The sequence below is a fragment of the Setaria italica genome, chromosome I (genome assembly GCF_000263155.2).
Source record: "Setaria italica strain Yugu1 chromosome I, Setaria_italica_v2.0, whole genome shotgun sequence".
NCBI lineage: Eukaryota > Viridiplantae > Streptophyta > Magnoliopsida > Poales > Poaceae > Setaria > Setaria italica.
Window position 1 is genome coordinate 29,060,698 of NC_028450.1, and position 16,807 is coordinate 29,077,504.

A 16,807-nucleotide genomic window follows, 5' to 3' on the forward strand; every position below is an offset into this window, starting at 1 on the left:
AAAAGATTACTTTAAGTGCTAAGCATGATTAGCAAAGAGAAATAAAAAAGAAGCTAACGCAATTAATCACTAATTAGCTAACTAACTGCAAGGATTAAAAAGTAAACTACCATAAATAATGGAGAAAAAGAAAACAACCTCACTGCTTGTACGCACGACCTGCTGCTCACCTGGACTTGCTCTATTGTGCTGCGTGCTCCTGCTGCTTCCTGCAGGCCCACCTGGGTGCTGGTGCGTGAGCCAAGCCAACGCTGCTGGGCCGCACGCCTGCTGGGCTTCTCGGCAGCTAGCTGGGCCGCTACACTCGCGCCTGGTCAGCTGCTTGCTCCTCGCGTGCGCTGCGCCTGTAGCTTGCTCACCCCGACGCCCTGAGGCCTGCGGATGAACAGAGACAAGGAACAGGAAGAACAAAGGAAGAACTTGAAACTTCAACTCTAAAATCCTCACTCAAAACTCCACGAATCGAGACGAAACTTGAGCCACAGATGCGCAGCCCTAAAGGCTAATAGATACATGGAAAAGATCACAAAAAGCTCAAGTTTTCATCGCGGATTTGGAGAAAAACCGAAACCCTACTCGAGGAACACGATTTGGGAAAACTCAAAATTCAAGCCGGATTCGTGAGGGATTTGGAGGGGATCATATCAAAGATGCTCCCTAAGATCCTAGCAACAATTCCCTTCAACTAATCTCACGAGATTCGGGTTCAAACATGATGAACGAAAATTCCCCAAAAATAGCTGGGAAAAAGAAAAACGCTAAGGAAACAAAGATTTAGCACGATTTGAGACAACAAACAAAGCTAAATCACGAGAACATCTTCTATACAAGATGAGGACTAGCCTCCTCCCTTCATTCACCCACTAAAGATGAGGAAATCAAGAGAAAAGAGTAATCACTCTCTAATCTCCCTCTCTCCTCTCACCTTAAGCACATGACTAGCCTCTAAGCAAATAGATAATGAGTTGCTAAGCAAAGAGGTGCTGAAATAACCAGCCCCCATCCCTATTTATAGTCCAGGACGAAAGACTATACTAGCCCTACAGCTACAACTAAGATAACTACCCACGTAGGGGCATTTTGGTCCAAGTTTTTATCCGCGCATCGGACGAACACGCCGCTTCACGACTTTGCTTCGCCTCGACGCAAGCTTTGCGATGACACCACGTGCCCTCCTTCTCAAAGCTCCGGCCGCACCGGGCTCGCCCCCGGTTTTGAGGCCCAAACCGGGAAACCTACTTGCGCGGTGGTTTTGAGGCCCAAACCACCCAAACCATCCATCTTTGCTTGGCCGCCACGCGACCTCCACGATGTCGACGCGTGTCTGGCCTCTGCCAAGCCTCCCGCTCGACTCGACCGACGCCGTCTCCATCTCGTCATGTTCTCCCGCCGTGCCGAGCACCATGTGGACTGCCCGTGACTCCGCCCGGACTCCTCGGGTCCATTGGTCCAAGCCTACTCGCGTTCATCCTTCACCGCCCTTGGTCCATCGGTATGAACCTTTCGCTTGACCTTCACCGCACGCCATCGACCGTCACGTCGCATCCTACACCTGCACATCACAAGCCAAGAGCAACATCAAACCAACACAACGTTGTCAAGCACTCATCATCCAAGAGTGATCACCATTGGTCCTCAGTAAAAGATGGTATTCTCTTGACACAAGAAAAATATGCAACAGATCTCTTAAAAAGGGTGAACATGGTTAACTGTAAGCCTGTAAATACATCATTATCCACATCAGGAAAATTGTCAGCTCATGTTGAAGATTTATTGGGACCAGAAGATGCTACAAGGTACAAAAGCATTGTTGGAGGCCTTCAATATCTGACCTTGACAAGACCAGACATATCCTTCTCTGTTAATAAGATTTGCCAATACTTAAGTGTACCTACTACCATACATCTGTCTGCAGTTGAAAGAATTCTGAGATATTTAAAGCACACATTAGACACCGGGTTGAAATTCAGGAGGTCTATGTCTATGCTTGTTAGTGCATATTCAGATGCAAATTAGGTAGGGTGCCTAGATGACAGACGCTCAACAGGAGGCTTTGTTGTGTTCTTAGGACCAAATTTGATTTCATGGTGTGCAAAAAACATGCTACAGTTTTCAGGTCAAGTATTGAGGCTGAGTACAAGGCATTAGCAAATGCCATGGCAGAAATTATGTGGGTTCAAACCTTACTAGACGAACTTGGAGTCAAGGCGCCACCAGTTGCATGCATATGGTGTGACAATCTTGATGCCAAATATATGTCATCTAATCCAATATTTCATGTAATAACAAAACACATTAAGGTTGACTACCACTTTGTGAGAGAAAGAGTTGCACGACAACTTCTGAAGGTTGACTTTGTTCCAACAGGTGATCAAGTAGCCGATGGTTTCACCAAGCCACTGTCAGCCCAGAAGATTGAAGAATTGAAGCACAATCTGAACTTAGAACAGTTCAGATTGAGGAGGGCTGTTGGAAGCAGCGGCTAACTTTGTAATCTGTAACATGTTTACCTTGTACTCGAGATAACTATGAGAGGCTGTTGCCTTGTAGATTAAGTTGAATGGAATCTGTACACATTGATAGATCGGCAACAACCTCATCAGGTAATCTCGCAATCTTGTAAGCCACGATGACGGCTCTTGTCATCTCTATATAAACAGAGCTACGCGGCCCTACGGGTTCAACGCTTCCTAAAACACATCTACCATCTTGCAGCACTTGCACAAGTTGTCAGTATATTTGTGGCGCTGCTGCTTAGTATTACACGAACGGCAAAGTCAGATATATATCGCACCGATCATGGTATTAAAATACACGTTTAAGCGACAGTTTAAGATCGTACTACGTGGAGTTGACCATGTAAAGAGATAGAGAAGGGTAGCCACGTCACGCCGCAGATATATCCACATCGTCATCGTTTGAGTGTGGCACATGACTTTGACGTCACAAATGCTAGTTGCATTACATACATCGTCTCATCATTTGAGTGTGGACGAGTGCTCTCTGCCCACGGCTTCAATCATCGCTAGTTTCCTGGCAATTCGGTCCGTGCTCCGTAGCTGGAAATTTAGACCTCTGCGAGCGCCGGCGGCTTCCGGTTTCAGAGTACCTGCCGAACCCGAGCGCCACTAGACTCGATGATCATATCTGCCACGGATTTCTAATGTAATACAACGCGTGGCAAGTGTATTGTTGCTACGTGCTGGCTGCTGCTATGTCTTTTCCTTTTTATAGCGCGCATATGCATTTCGAAATGTAAACTTAATATTTTTAATAGCAACGACATTTGATATAAGAGCTAGTAGCTTGTGGGTCACAACTTAAATATTATCGGATTTATGTCGAAAGGCACTTTTATATAGTTATCAACTTATGTCCATGATTATTAACTATGTATACGAACTTCACTTGTTTTGAAATACATAAGATGTTTTACTTTTGTGTTAAGTCAAACTCCAACAACTTTAACCAAGTTTCAAAGTAGTTTCATTAAATCTACCATAATATATGTTTCCGATAGTGCATCTTTTCGGTGTTGAAGATCTAAATAAATTTTCCTATAAACTTGATGAAAGATTAAAATTTTTGGCTTATAGGACAACTAAAAAATCATGCGTTGGGAGTGGTGGGAGTAATAATGAAAACAATTTTTTTTATTCGAGACTTGCAACTTGTCGAAGTGATATATTTTTGTTTGATAAAACAGGAGGGGTCAAACCCAGTGATATTATACCATTCTCAGTGGAGAGTTTCCCTACGGTGTTTCCAAGGGTGCCACGTCATCTCTAAAGATTTAGATTGATGAATGAAACAACCTCTCATAATGGACAATTTCATTTCACGATTTCATATGCTAGTCATAATATTTAATTGTTGCATGATGTTAAAATTAAATGTGCCATATGAATATGTAACCACTTGTAATTATACCTAAATTAAGTACTAGCACACTAGTTATGGCCACATGGGGTCGACAAAATTTATGGAGACGAAATAAATTGCTCTTAATCAATGGAGGTTTCATCCTAGACTGTGTATACAAGGTTCCATCCTATGAAACCCAACTTCCCTCTCTCCTTATAAATTTAATGCCATGTCATTGTTTTTTTACCTATGTGACATGAACTCTCAGCACCGATAATGGCAGGTATAGGTATATTCATCATTCAGGTAACTCGAGTTGGTCGGCTGGCCTCTGGTTCGAGGCAATTGCCTGGAGATTGCGAGAATCTCAAACGGGGGATGACACCTTTCGCCAAGCATACGAGGTTATTCATTCCGGGCAATTCACGGCGCGCCGCCACCCGCCGACACTTGCATGTAGCTGAGGGTACAGGCGTCTTTCGGAGTTGAAAATTAACAGCAGGACGCACCGGCACCGGAACGGGATCCTCGGAACGGGATCCTCTGAAGTCGGTCTCCATGACTGCCGGCAGTCACTAAATCGCTGTCGTTCATTGGCATCCAACGGAGCAAGCTGAGCTCAGGCACTCTACCTTGTTCGCACGTTGTGTGTCCCAACAACACGGCCCGTTAAGTGTAAAAAAGTAGCGGGCAGCCCCTGCCAAGAGCTCCTCATGGATAGGGAAAATTGCTACCGCCATCTTCTGCTCGAGCGCCGCACCGACGCCATCCCATTGTGGAGAGCCGCGCCATCACCATCCCCTCTCCCAGAGCCGCCTCGTCGCCATCCCTTCGCTGCGAGCTGCATCGTCACCGCTCCCTCGTCGAGCGTCTCGGCGTCGCCATCCCTCGCCGAGCATCATCGCCGTCATGGACGTTGCCGACCTACAGCGTTTCCACCTCGCCCACGTCCTGCACACCTTCTACCCGTGCAGAGCTCGAACTTGACTAGCTGCAGACACGGCTGCTGACCTCCACGAGCTTTTTCAATCTCTAATGCTCTAAGTACAGTCTGCAGAGCATGTCTGTAAAGTGCAATTTGTGCAAGAGCTTGCAAACTGTGTAAATTGTTGTTGTATCCAAAGCATCAAAAGCATGCAAATTTTATAGATTACCTATGTTGTAAATTTTCATGGAATTGAATAAAAAGTATTGCTAATTGTTGCAAATTCAGATATGCACAAAATGTTCTGTTCTCTGGCATCCAGTAGGCGTATATGACCTTATTGCTGGTCATATGAACTTTAAAACTCCCTGAACTTTATACTTGAACCACAGATGCAAAAGCTATTCTCCAAAACAATCTATGTTTCAGGAGGCAAAAGACATTCTTCCTACTGCAAATATCCATACTACTAGAATTCAGCAATAACATTATGTTGTAAATTGATTTGGAATGCTATTGTGAATGCAATGCACAAAAGATAGATGTCACTCTGTACTACTAGAATTCACCAATAACACCATCTGTCATTGCTCCCTGAAAAATAGAACAAAAATAATTCAACATAATGACCATGTATGATTAAGAGGAAAATGTATTACTTTGTAATATTATTGTCAATAGTTGAGAGAAACTATTGATGACTGTGTATGATTCAGAGATCTCTTCCTGAGGCAAAGATGGATGGTTCAGGCATGCATTTTGTAGTGTTGCGCCATCTCCGACTGACACTTTTGTAGTCTGTTGCTCCTGATCAGATATAAGAGAATCAAATATTTAAATACAATTGGATCTTTTTATAGCGAATACAGTTAGAGAGAATCTGATATATTTTGTGTTGTTAAATACCTTTGAACATTTTTCTTTTTTCTTGTCACAAAGCTTTGATTTTTTTTTCTTGTCACACACCTGTGTACTGTTTTATTTTTTGTTACCTCCTTTTTTTACACTTGCGCTTCTTGTCAAGCCAAGTTCTTTTACGCTTCGAGGTTTTGTTTCCACCTCCTTTTTTCTTAGGCTTGTTGTACTCAACAATTCATTAGGCAGAGTAACATTGGTGGGAGTGATGATGGGATCCATAGGGTTTGTAACACCATTCATTTCTTCTTCAACTTGCTTGCTGAGCATATCCAATGTGTTGTTTACTAATAAGGTGCATTTTGGATGGCTGGCAGCTCGATATGCCAAATTGAGAAATTTGCGAGCCATATCTTTGTAGCGAAGCATATCATCTAATTTTGGATTCTCTATTATGTCTCGGCCTTGTTGTCCTGTACTGCTCCACTGCGTGCTTCCCGTATCCATCTCTTCAGTACAAATCAAGGACTTTTAAAGCATGGCCATATAGTATTCCGATTCTATTGAATTGCCCACAGCTGCATGTACTGATCTGTATTAATGGATTACCAATAACTTTTGTACTCCTTAAAGGTAAAATTTCATCTGGACTCCCAATTGCTACAAGATATTCATTTGTGCCTTCCAATGTTGTGGTGCATGCTACCATTGACCTCTCATATTCACCTTGAAAAGCTTCAAAAATAGTTGGTGTGTACAGCTTGCTAGCTTGGATTAACATAGGTGTCCTCATTTTGATTCTAGGTAATTTTTTCCTTGATTCAAATTCAGATTGCAATTCCTTCTTTCTTTTATATTCCACAACCCTTTCAAAATGCTTAAGAAATTCGATTATATCAAAATCAGATTTGAAATGTCGCTTTAGGTCGCTATTCAAACTCTCACTGAGTTGTGTACTTCTCATCCCTAATGTGAACGCATCCTTCATATAACATTCGGCCCATTTTTCCCTTACCTTGTATATACTATCCAACCAAGTTTGCTTGCTTGCCTTTGACCTCATGATGTTAAATGTTTCTTCAAATGTTGCTTCATCTTCATACTCATACATACGCGCACTAAAATCTGAGAGAATACTCGGTTCTTTATTGCTGTCTTCTACTTCTTGTTTGGGAGAAGCACCTGATTCTTCATCATCCAGTTCAGCTAGATGCTTGACAGCATTCTGCATAATGTGAAAAGTGCACAGATCATGCCATGCTTCTAAAAAAACTTCCTTAACTGCATAATCTTGTTCGGTATATATTGTTTTAGGTTGCTTTCCATTATAGGCTCTCAAGAAGGTCTCAAATAGCCACTTGAAGAATTCAAATGTCTCGTCATACATGAGAACAGCACCAAAAACCACTGTTTCTCTAAAATGATTGAACCCAACAAATACGCTAAAAGGCCTGCTCTCCTTGTTTGTACCAAAGGTAGTATCAAAACTGACAACATCACCAAAATATGCATAGTTAGTGAGCATTTTAGCATCAACCCAGAATATGTTTGCAATCTGTTCTTCCTGATCCATCTGCAGCGCATATTGAAATGATGGGTTCTCGGCAATTTTTTTCCTGAAAATACATAAACATGCTTCCTGCTTGACCATATGCCATCTCCCATTGTCGCTTGCCCCGTAAATAGTTCTTGTGGTCTTGAAGAGTGTAACTAAGATTAGCTGAGCCACCAACTTGGATGCAAGCCAACTCATGTGGAGCTTTGGGCCCAATTCTTGCATTGTCAGCGGTCTTAATTTCAAAACCTTGTAACTTTGAAATTTTTCTTTGGGACGCCATCAAGTGTGAGGTTTGTGGCAGGTGAATCAGATCATTCACTTTATAATTTCCCTTCTCCCTGTCTAGTATAAGACCTATGCGGACTGGACAATCAGTTCTAGTTTCAGCTCTTGGACACTTTGTGAGATGATCTCTTTTATCTTGCACTCTATGACCTTCATTTGCACAAACATATCTGCAAGATCTAACCTTTCCGTCACATTTTCATTTGTTTGCGTACTTTTTTTCTAACCTCAAAGCCTTTTTGACCTCCAAAGGTAACCCAAAACATCCAGGCTTCTTCTATATGGTACTGAACTCCATGCCAACTTGAGGGAACAAACCAGGAATCAAATTCTCCCTACAAGAAATAATTGATTTGGTGCTAAACTAAGCAACTAAAAGGAGACTCTGTACTTGTGCGAACAATTAGTCTAATTTGATGATGCAAATAAACAATCATGATATTACACACCTGTTTTCCGCCTGCAGGTTTCGTTTCAACACATCTAGGGATGCCAACTATGACTAGATTAGAACAGCGAAAAAATTTAGTAGAGAGGAAGATCTAGGAGTGTAGAATACTTCACCAAGTTATCGTATCAAACGGCAGCATAGCACGAGCAGTCGACGATCGCCGCCTCGGTCCTCCCGGCTCCAGCCCTAAAACCGTGCCAAAACAAGCCGTGTCCGCGCCAAAACAGCGAGGTGTCGCGGCACAAGGAGGAACGCCGGCCGCTGCTTTTACGCTTAACAGGCCGTGTTGTTGGGTCACAATACGTGCGAACGAGCTAGAGTGCCTGGGCTCAGCTGCTCCGTTGGATGGCAGTGAACGATAGCGATGGAGTGACTACCGGGAGCAGTCAGACCGACTTCTGAGGATCTGATTCCCGGGCACCGCCCGCTTTGCTGCTTTGGTTTTCCTCCTTTGGCTTGTCAAGGAAGGATCCGTCACCCACACAGGGCTCGGCAAGTGTGTGCTGGTGGGTACGGGGATGCACCACTGCGTGGATGCCGGCGGTGGTCATCAGTCAAACCGGAACCTGTCGCCGGCGTGGCCGGCGGACGCAGCAGCGGCCGGTTACCCAAACCCTCGCACATTCTCATCATCTGTCCCCATCCGTTCCGGCCGCGCGCGTTGCGATCCTGGGCACGCAACTTTTGCCACTGGGCATGCCATGGAAGGAAAAGGAACTTGGCATCTGCGTATCATCGCTGTCTATCTAGCTAACCGGCGGATCCGGTGCGAGGACACGCGGACAGCGCCATTTCGATGCTAAGATTAACGCCACAGCTGCATGCCTCCATTTATCGAAGGGAGCACACTAATTGTTGAGAAGACTCACATCTAATTGTTTCGCACAATCTCCACTAGCTTCACCGGCCAGCTATATATCACTGAACATCATTCTTGACAGAGACGGTGAAGAAAATCTGCGCGCAGCCATGCACGCAAGTGGTTAGTAGTCAGGTACTTAACCGGTGAAAGCTCTTTGGATAGCGACTCTCGTAAGTTTAAACACAAAGTGGTCGGTGGTTCGTGGTTGTCGCGCTGCTGAACAAGTATTGCATGAACGAGAACGACACATGTGATCAGATGTGACAGTGGTCCTGGTATCAGCCCACGTCTAAAACGATGATTAAAGATTAAAGAGTTGACCCTGGAAGGATAGAGAAGAAGCTAGGTAGGGTGGCCACGTACCTCGCAGGCATATATCATCCCGGCCCCAGATGTACATCACTCTGACACGGCACACGGCGTATACAGCAACATCCCTCATCGTTTAATTGAGCGTGGACGTGGCAATCTGCCCACGGCTTAATTAAGGGAAGCACACACGGATTAAGCAAAAAAACAGTAGTAACACAGATGCAACAGGCGAGGCAATAGGCGTGCGGCAACCCTTCGTTTCGAGAAATTGCCCGAAAATTGTAATCAGAATCCCACGTGCAGAATGCTAGTTCCTGCCAATTCGTGCCGTGCTTCGGAGCTGAGCCCGAGAGAGCTGCGGGCGCCGTTGATGGCGGCCGAGCGGCTTCGGAGTTGAAACTTGCCGGGTGCCGCTGGACTCGACTCGACGACCCTGTAGAGCGCGTGGGCGTGGCAAATGCACCGCTGAGGCTTGAGGGCCGGAAAACGACCAAGTGCATCCACGTTTTGCCCTAAATTATTTTTCTTTTGGGAAAAAGTTGTATTTTTCATCCTTAAGTATTCGTGACATTCATCCCTCGTATTTCATTTGATGCAGGTCAACCCTTTAACTAACTAAACTAATGCCCCACCTTAATTTAACAATTGTTTAGTGCCATCTAATGGATGTTTATGTCATGTAATTATCTAGCAAATCACTACTTAGCAATGTAATGTGCTGAGTCAAAGATAAAAATACCATAAAGAAATTTAGTAAATCTTCTAAAATGGCTACCCTCTAAAAATTTTATTGGAAAAATTGACGAAACTGATTCACGCCGAACTATTATAACGATTGACTCAACATTAGACATGACTAAGAAATGAGATGATTGCATGGCCTAAATCGATGTTATATGACATTAAACCATCGTTAAACAAAGCTGGGATGGTAAATGCACCAGTTTAGTTAGTTAAGGGGTTCATTCGCACCAAATGAAATATGAGGGATGAATGTCACACTTTTGCAATACTTGAGGATGATAGACACACTTTTTCCTTTTCTTCTTTTAATTTTTTGGGATAAGTTTGTGCATCACCAAATTAATTTTGTTTAATTCACCGTGATATATGATTTGATAAATGATAATGCATTTATTTGTATTGTATATGTTATTGTAATTTTGTCTATAAATTTGGTTAAAGTCAAAAAAATATTTTAAAGCAGGTACAATAATATCTTATGTAAAGTTATATAAAATATATTTTAAATTTTGATTTCAGCTAGTACTCTCCCTGTTCTTCAAATTTTAGATCATTTAACTTTTCCTTAAGTCAAATTAGTTTCGTTGAATCGACCTCGAAATATGTCTTGATCGTTATCTGGTATTGCAGATGTTTCTATAATTTTTAATAAGTCATGTCGAAATTTAGACAAGATCAACTTAAACAAAGCTAACGTTTAAACTCTAATTTGGACCGAGGTCCGAGGGAGCATACGGCCGGCCTTATCGTCCGAGAATCTCGAAAAGCAGAGCGTACGTACGAGGTTCATTCGTGGCGATACCCGCCGCGTCCTCCGAGTTGCACTTGCGTCACAGAGGCCGCACCGTCCATTCGCCGCTTTGGTTTTCCTCCTCGGTATGCCAAGGGATCCGTAACCCACACAAGGCAGGGCAAGTGTGCGCTCGGGTCGGCGTCAGTTTAATCAATTCAGTTGGGAAGCGGAAGCGGGAAGCGCTACGTGTAGCGGACGCCGGTGGTCGTCGGTCAGACCGACCCTGTCGCCGGTTCGCCGGCGTGGCGGACGCAGCGGCAGCGAGGTCAAGGTTAGTTTCAGTGTACAGTTTTATTGTATTATTTTATTGTACAGTTAACTAGCTAATTATACTTGTTGAGTGTTACGGGGACAAAACTTCTTTCATATATGATAAAACTTCTCCTTCTCTCTTCTCATAAGTACCTTATCAAGTCAGTAAAATTGATGATGTGGTATGAATGCTCGTGAAACTCTTCGCGAAACTGACACTGGTCAGCACATGCTCGTCGACCCGACACGTTCTGTGCGCTCGTTATGCCCTTGCGATCCGTCCACGCACCTCGGTGTTTCTTTTTTCTTTTTCAGAAAAAGAAGAACCTCCGGATCCCTCGGAAACAAAGCACCAAAACTAAACCGCGTGCACGCTACAGTAAAAGGAGCTTGATTCTCGCATCTACGTACGGTTTGTAACACGATGTGGTGCCGTTGACGATGGTTGAACGACCTGAGCTCTTGTCGACACGCTCATTCAACTAGCTTATCAACCACTAAATAGTATTTTCTTCTCACAACAAATCAGCCGTTTCAGCTTTTCAGCCGGTTTATAAACTGAAGCGAACAGGCCCACTCTTGCTTTCGCTTTGTGGGAAAATGATGAGCGGTGGATTTTGGCCCCGTCCTTTCTTACTCCTGGAAGTGTGAAAGTTGGAAGAAAAACAGCAGTGTCACTCATTAAGCTGCAATTGGAGGTAACAATCGATTCATCATCAACAAGAGCGCAAATGATTCTCAGCTGGAACTCAGATCATATTTGTGTTTCCCTTTTTCCTTTTATTCCACATCTCACTAGCTTCACAAATCCACAAATAAAGCATGCGAGCATGCCACTAGAAATGAATGAGACGGGGCACAACTAAAACAAGCCCCTATTTTGGAGTATGAAACTGCAGCACACAGAGAAAAAGAAACCAGTTGCACACGCAGCAACATCACCATCTACAATTCTACAGAGACACAAGCATATCCTGATCCTACACACTATAACAATTACTACATGATGGTGCAGCCGTTGGGGTCGGTCGAGGGCGGGTAGTACTCGTGGTGCACGACGGTGGGGGCGGCGGCGTACGCCGGCGCTGCCGGGTAGTACCCGTACGACGCCGACGACGGCTGGTGGTGGCCGTAGTACTCCGGCGCGTAGCTGCTGGTCGTCGTAGGGTAGGACGAGCCATAGCTACTCCCACCGTACCCGGAGTCGACGCGGGAGAGGCTGCTGCCGGCAGCGCGGGAGGAGGAGGAGCCGTAGTAGCCGGCGTGCAGGGTGCGGAGCTCGACGAGGTCGGCGCGGCCCACCTTGCGGCGGAGGCGCGTGGTGAGGCGGTTGCAGTCGACGCCGTCGCCGACCACCCGCAGCAGGCTCTTGTCCTTCCCCGAGAGCGTCACCGACTCCACCCCCTCCGTTGCCGCCGCCACCTTCATCGCCGCGTGGCCCTTCTCCGAGCCGCCCTGCATCCGGATCACCATCTCCGTCTGCAACAACACAAGAACAAGAACAACGCCAACCCTTGATGAGATTCGAGTCTCGCAGATAGATGATCAAACTGTCAGCAGGATATAGAAATGAGCGTGTCTGCGTACCCTCATGCTGTGTTGCTGTCGAATGTCCAGTGGTGAGATTGAAATCGCTAGGGAGAGTTGTTCACACGCTATTGCTGTCCGTCTGAAGCCGGTTTGTTGAAAGCAGGGCGCCTGCCTCGCCTTATATAGACACATGCCCAGGGCGACGACGGCACGTCGCTTTGGCGCCCGCACGCCGATGGCCGGCGCGGTTAGTTTCAGGGCAATTGCCTTGGCAGCGCGTGGCGCGCCCCCCACCCCCCCACTGGGATCCTTTCCCTTGGCGCAGAAGCAGAGTAACGCCCACGAATCCATTCAATAAAGAAAGCACGGCGTGGCGGAAACACTTGGATCGGATACGACTCATACGAGGAAGGCTTCGAAATTTTTACGCGGTTGGGAGAATATTATACGCGCGCTTGCATACGCCGCCGGCCGTATGCCTTGCCTGCCGGGGGGGGGGGGGGGGGGGGGGGGGGGGCGGCCCGGGCATTTTTTTTTAAATAAACCCCCCGGGCCGTGGGGGGGGGGGGGGGGACAGCTCGGTGCATGGAATTCAGGTGGGTCCTTGCCTTGCTGGCTGCGACAACGTGTGGAGTGTTCAGAGCGATCTTGGCCGCAGGATACAGGACGTCGGTTCGGGGTGGACGGCTGGGATTGCGTGCGCCAGGGTTGGTTTGGGAGAGCACTCACCAGGCGGTGCAAGTCAATATTGTTGGCAAGACCAGGCGGGGTCGATCAGCTTAACAAATCCTGTGGCGGTTGGAAATTGTTGCCGGGGTACCAGCTAGTCAAGCCAGCTTCACCGATCACCAGCATCCGGAAACTAACAATGAATTTGCCAATCATGGAGGTGATGTGTTGGTATCCAATAGGTTCCTTCGTTCTCATTCTCTGAGGAACAATAATAGGGGCATTTGTTCCTTTTTGGAGGAGGTCAACGGGGTGGGGGGACGGATGTCCCCACCTAAATTCATTTACCACCGACCCCATTCGTCCCGGATGCGGATAAATTTGGAGCTCTGAATTTCTTTTTGTTTGTTACTGGTGATCTTCTCCTTTTTTTGGAACCGACGTATAGCTTGGTCGTAATTTACTGCCGGAAGCTTCAAATTGACTCGGTTGCGCTTTGCGATCTCGACTTCGTACTCGTTACAACAGAAACTTTTAACAGTCTTTTTATGGTCTTTCAAGGTTATATCGTGAAATGGATGCAATTGAATTTGTCCCGAATTCGAAACTTTTATCTAAAAGTGCGATGGGAAATGTTAACATAAATGGGCTAGATACAGACACAGGGTCTTGGGCCCATCAAGTTCCTCCCCAGCAACAAAAATCAAGCCCATGAAAGCAGACGCCATGCACACAACAGGTGGATATCAAAGCCCAACGAAACGTACACCTTTACTATTATTTTTTAAGAAAGAAAACTCTACCCTTCGGTCATTCGTTGTCCTACCCGTAGCCGCGCACGGCGCACCGTTTCAAAACAGAGGAATCCGTACGTCGTGTGTCCTCTACATTATGGAGCAGATGCTGTCGGGCCGCGCCCGGTACCCGTACGCGTACCCGGCCGCGGGTGGCTCGTATACGAAGCTCAGCGGCTGCTGCGGCGGCGGGTACTGGTAGTACCACGCGCTCGGCACGTACGGGGGCAGGGGCACGGCGGCGGCGGCTGCGGGGGGCTTCTTGTCGCCGCCGCCCTCCTTCTTGGCCTCGGCGGCGACCTGCACGATCTCCGCGGGCCCGACCTTCTTGCGCAGCGCGCTGGCGAGGCAGATGGAATCGACGCCGTCGCCGACGACGACGAGCTGGTCCCTGGCGTCGCCGGCGAGCGCCACGGAATCCACCCCGCGCGTGGCCGCCACCAGCGACAGCGCCTTGGACCGGCACCGGTCGCACGTCATCTCCACCCTGATCACGATCTTTTGCTGCGACGAGACAAAACAAAAATATGGATCCCCATCCCCATGTCAGCGTGATCCATGGTCATTCGCTCCGAATCAGAACAGGAAAGACGAACAATGGTGAACGAACAGGAGGAACAGGAAGCGACTCGTGCACCTTCATTGTCGCTGATTCTTCCGGCGGCGTGGCGCTGCAAGGTTCAGAACCGAAATGCCGCGCTCGAGGGGGTGATTGGTACGCGTAGTATTGAGCAAGAGACTCAAGTGGAAAACTGAATGCAATCAGGAGCAGGGATGTGGTGCAGGAGAAGAGGCCCTCTAGGGAGCTATATATAGCTAGTAGCACCTAGTAGGTGTAAAGTGGTAGCGTTAGCTGTAAGTGCACGTACTGCACAGTCCGGAGTTGAAGTCATGGCGTAGTCTTTGGGGTTGTTAGCATATGCGATTAGAGAATAGAAAGAAATTAACAAAGTAACAGAGTGAGAGCGCTTTGCGACGGGAGATGAGCGAGCGAGGTCTTTTGTTTACGACTTGGCCTTGCAGTCTTGCAGATGGGGTCTGCTCTTTATTTCTCTAGCTAATTGCTGCCAACGCGCTAGCTGCGGCGCCGGAAACCGTGTCTCAGAGTCAGAGCGGACTCCAAACTCCATGGTGGACAGCAGACAAGTCAGCAGAGGAGGAAGCATGTGCTTGGACAGAGAGGAGTAACCAATTCTCTCCACTTTGGCGGCCAAGCATATAGCTGCTGCTGTAGTATAATGCGGTACCGCTGCTCATGGAATCAAGCAAGAAGCAACCGAATGGTCTGAATAAGGGTACGCTAGATTTTACCCTCTTGCGCTTGCGCGTGTCAAACATTGGATTTTAATCCGTCAAGCACGTTCGATTGAGGGCGTACAGAAGTACTGCTCAGCAGCAGCTACCACTCTGCTCTGTGATTGCACATCTCGTATTGACCACCCTGAGCCCGTCTTCCGAGTTCTAACCGGAGCAGATGTGGAGCCTTTCCCTGGAGCGATCGAGTGCCACTCGTACGGCTAGCACCTCGCAGCACGTACGGCTCCTCTTCCGTGACGAACGCGGCGATCGACGAGACGGCGATGAACGCACCTGGTTGCTAATTGTTGGGACGGGGCTATGGGATTCACAGGGAAAGCGTCTTCGGTACCGAATTCTAACTCTCTTTTAGTACTGGTTCTAACCTCTTTTAGTATTGGTTGTGTAACCAGTATTGCTACTTCGGTACTGAAGGCGGACCTTTAGTACCGGTTCAAATAACCATTACTAATTTTTTTTCTATTTTTCTTTTCTCATTTCTTTTCTATTTCTTTATTCTATACTAGTATTTCATATTACGCTAATATATATAAAGTTGTATTTGATCTATAATATTACATTTGAGATAATATTATATATAGACATCTTCTGCATAAACATTTATGAATAATATTACATTGCATCAACACTTGAGTTCAACATTTGGATCAACTATTCTGAACCCGAGTCCTGACGGTGATGTAGATTTGATCCATCATTATGGAACTCCTGGTAGTACTCAATGGACCTGAAACTCCGGGACTGGCGGTGGAGCATAACGACCACCAAAAGGACGTTCCTGACCCACCGCAACAGCATCTTCATGACATCTTTCTAAATAACAAAGCATTGATTTCTCCCACATGCTCATTTTCTTCGGCTTATCATGAGGGTCAACTATGGTTTTCCTCTTGCCGCAAGAGGAACGACGATCGCTCCCACCATCACCACTACCTCCAGCATCAGTAGCCATCTCTATGCACCACAATTTATTTAGCTCATATTTGCAAATGACTAAACTATGAACAAATTACATTTTTTCCCATAATTTATTTAGCTCAAACATAACATATAAATGAAAAAGTTTTCCATCGTAGTTTATTCTAAAAATGACTAATTACATACCTCTATTCATCTTATTATCTCTATGTACCACAATTTATCTCCCTCATATTTGCAAATGACTAAAATATGAACAAATTATATATTTTTTTATAATTTATTTAGCTTATATTTGTTAAGGACTAAACTATGAAATTATTCCTCTAACCTCAATTTCTTTGACTAATACTAAACATAGTATCCAAAAAATTGTAGCTTATTCTAAAACTCACAAATATGAGCTCTAAATAACACGTGCATATAAATGAAAAATTTCTCCATTGTATCTTATTTTAAATTTCACAAATTACTCTAGCTTTAAAGTATAAAATTTAGTATACTAACCATGTATCAAGGAAGGATGAAGGTTCTAACCTTTAGAACACTTGAATGAGTGAAATCCCCATGAAATGGTAAAAAATTCGGCAGCACCTCCCCTATTTCACCATGAATGGATGAAACCCAAGCTGGAGAAAATAGCTTGGGCAGGAGGAACAAGACGCCTGAAGGCACATT

General features: G+C 45.7%; 2 protein-coding genes across 2 annotated transcripts; both read right to left on the reverse strand.

The window, feature by feature from the left end:
- Positions 1-11,633: 11,633 nt before the first annotated feature.
- Positions 11,634-12,800, reverse strand: LOC101784490. Its single transcript, XM_004952860.4, has 2 exons — positions 12,489-12,800; positions 11,634-12,380 (listed from the first exon to the last, which is right to left on the reverse strand). The coding sequence occupies exons 1-2, from the start codon at positions 12,780-12,782 to the stop codon at positions 11,901-11,903; spliced, it is 774 nt and encodes a 257-aa protein (XP_004952917.4). The 5' UTR covers positions 12,783-12,800; the 3' UTR covers positions 11,634-11,900.
- Positions 12,801-13,840: 1,040 nt separating this feature from the next.
- Positions 13,841-14,684, reverse strand: LOC101784893. The gene is made up of 2 exons (XM_004952861.2): positions 14,532-14,684; positions 13,841-14,398 (listed from the first exon to the last, which is right to left on the reverse strand). Exons 1-2 carry the CDS (start codon positions 14,535-14,537, stop codon positions 13,985-13,987), a joined length of 420 nt encoding a protein of 139 aa, XP_004952918.1. The 5' UTR covers positions 14,538-14,684; the 3' UTR covers positions 13,841-13,984.
- Between the last annotated feature and the right edge of the window lie 2,123 nt (positions 14,685-16,807).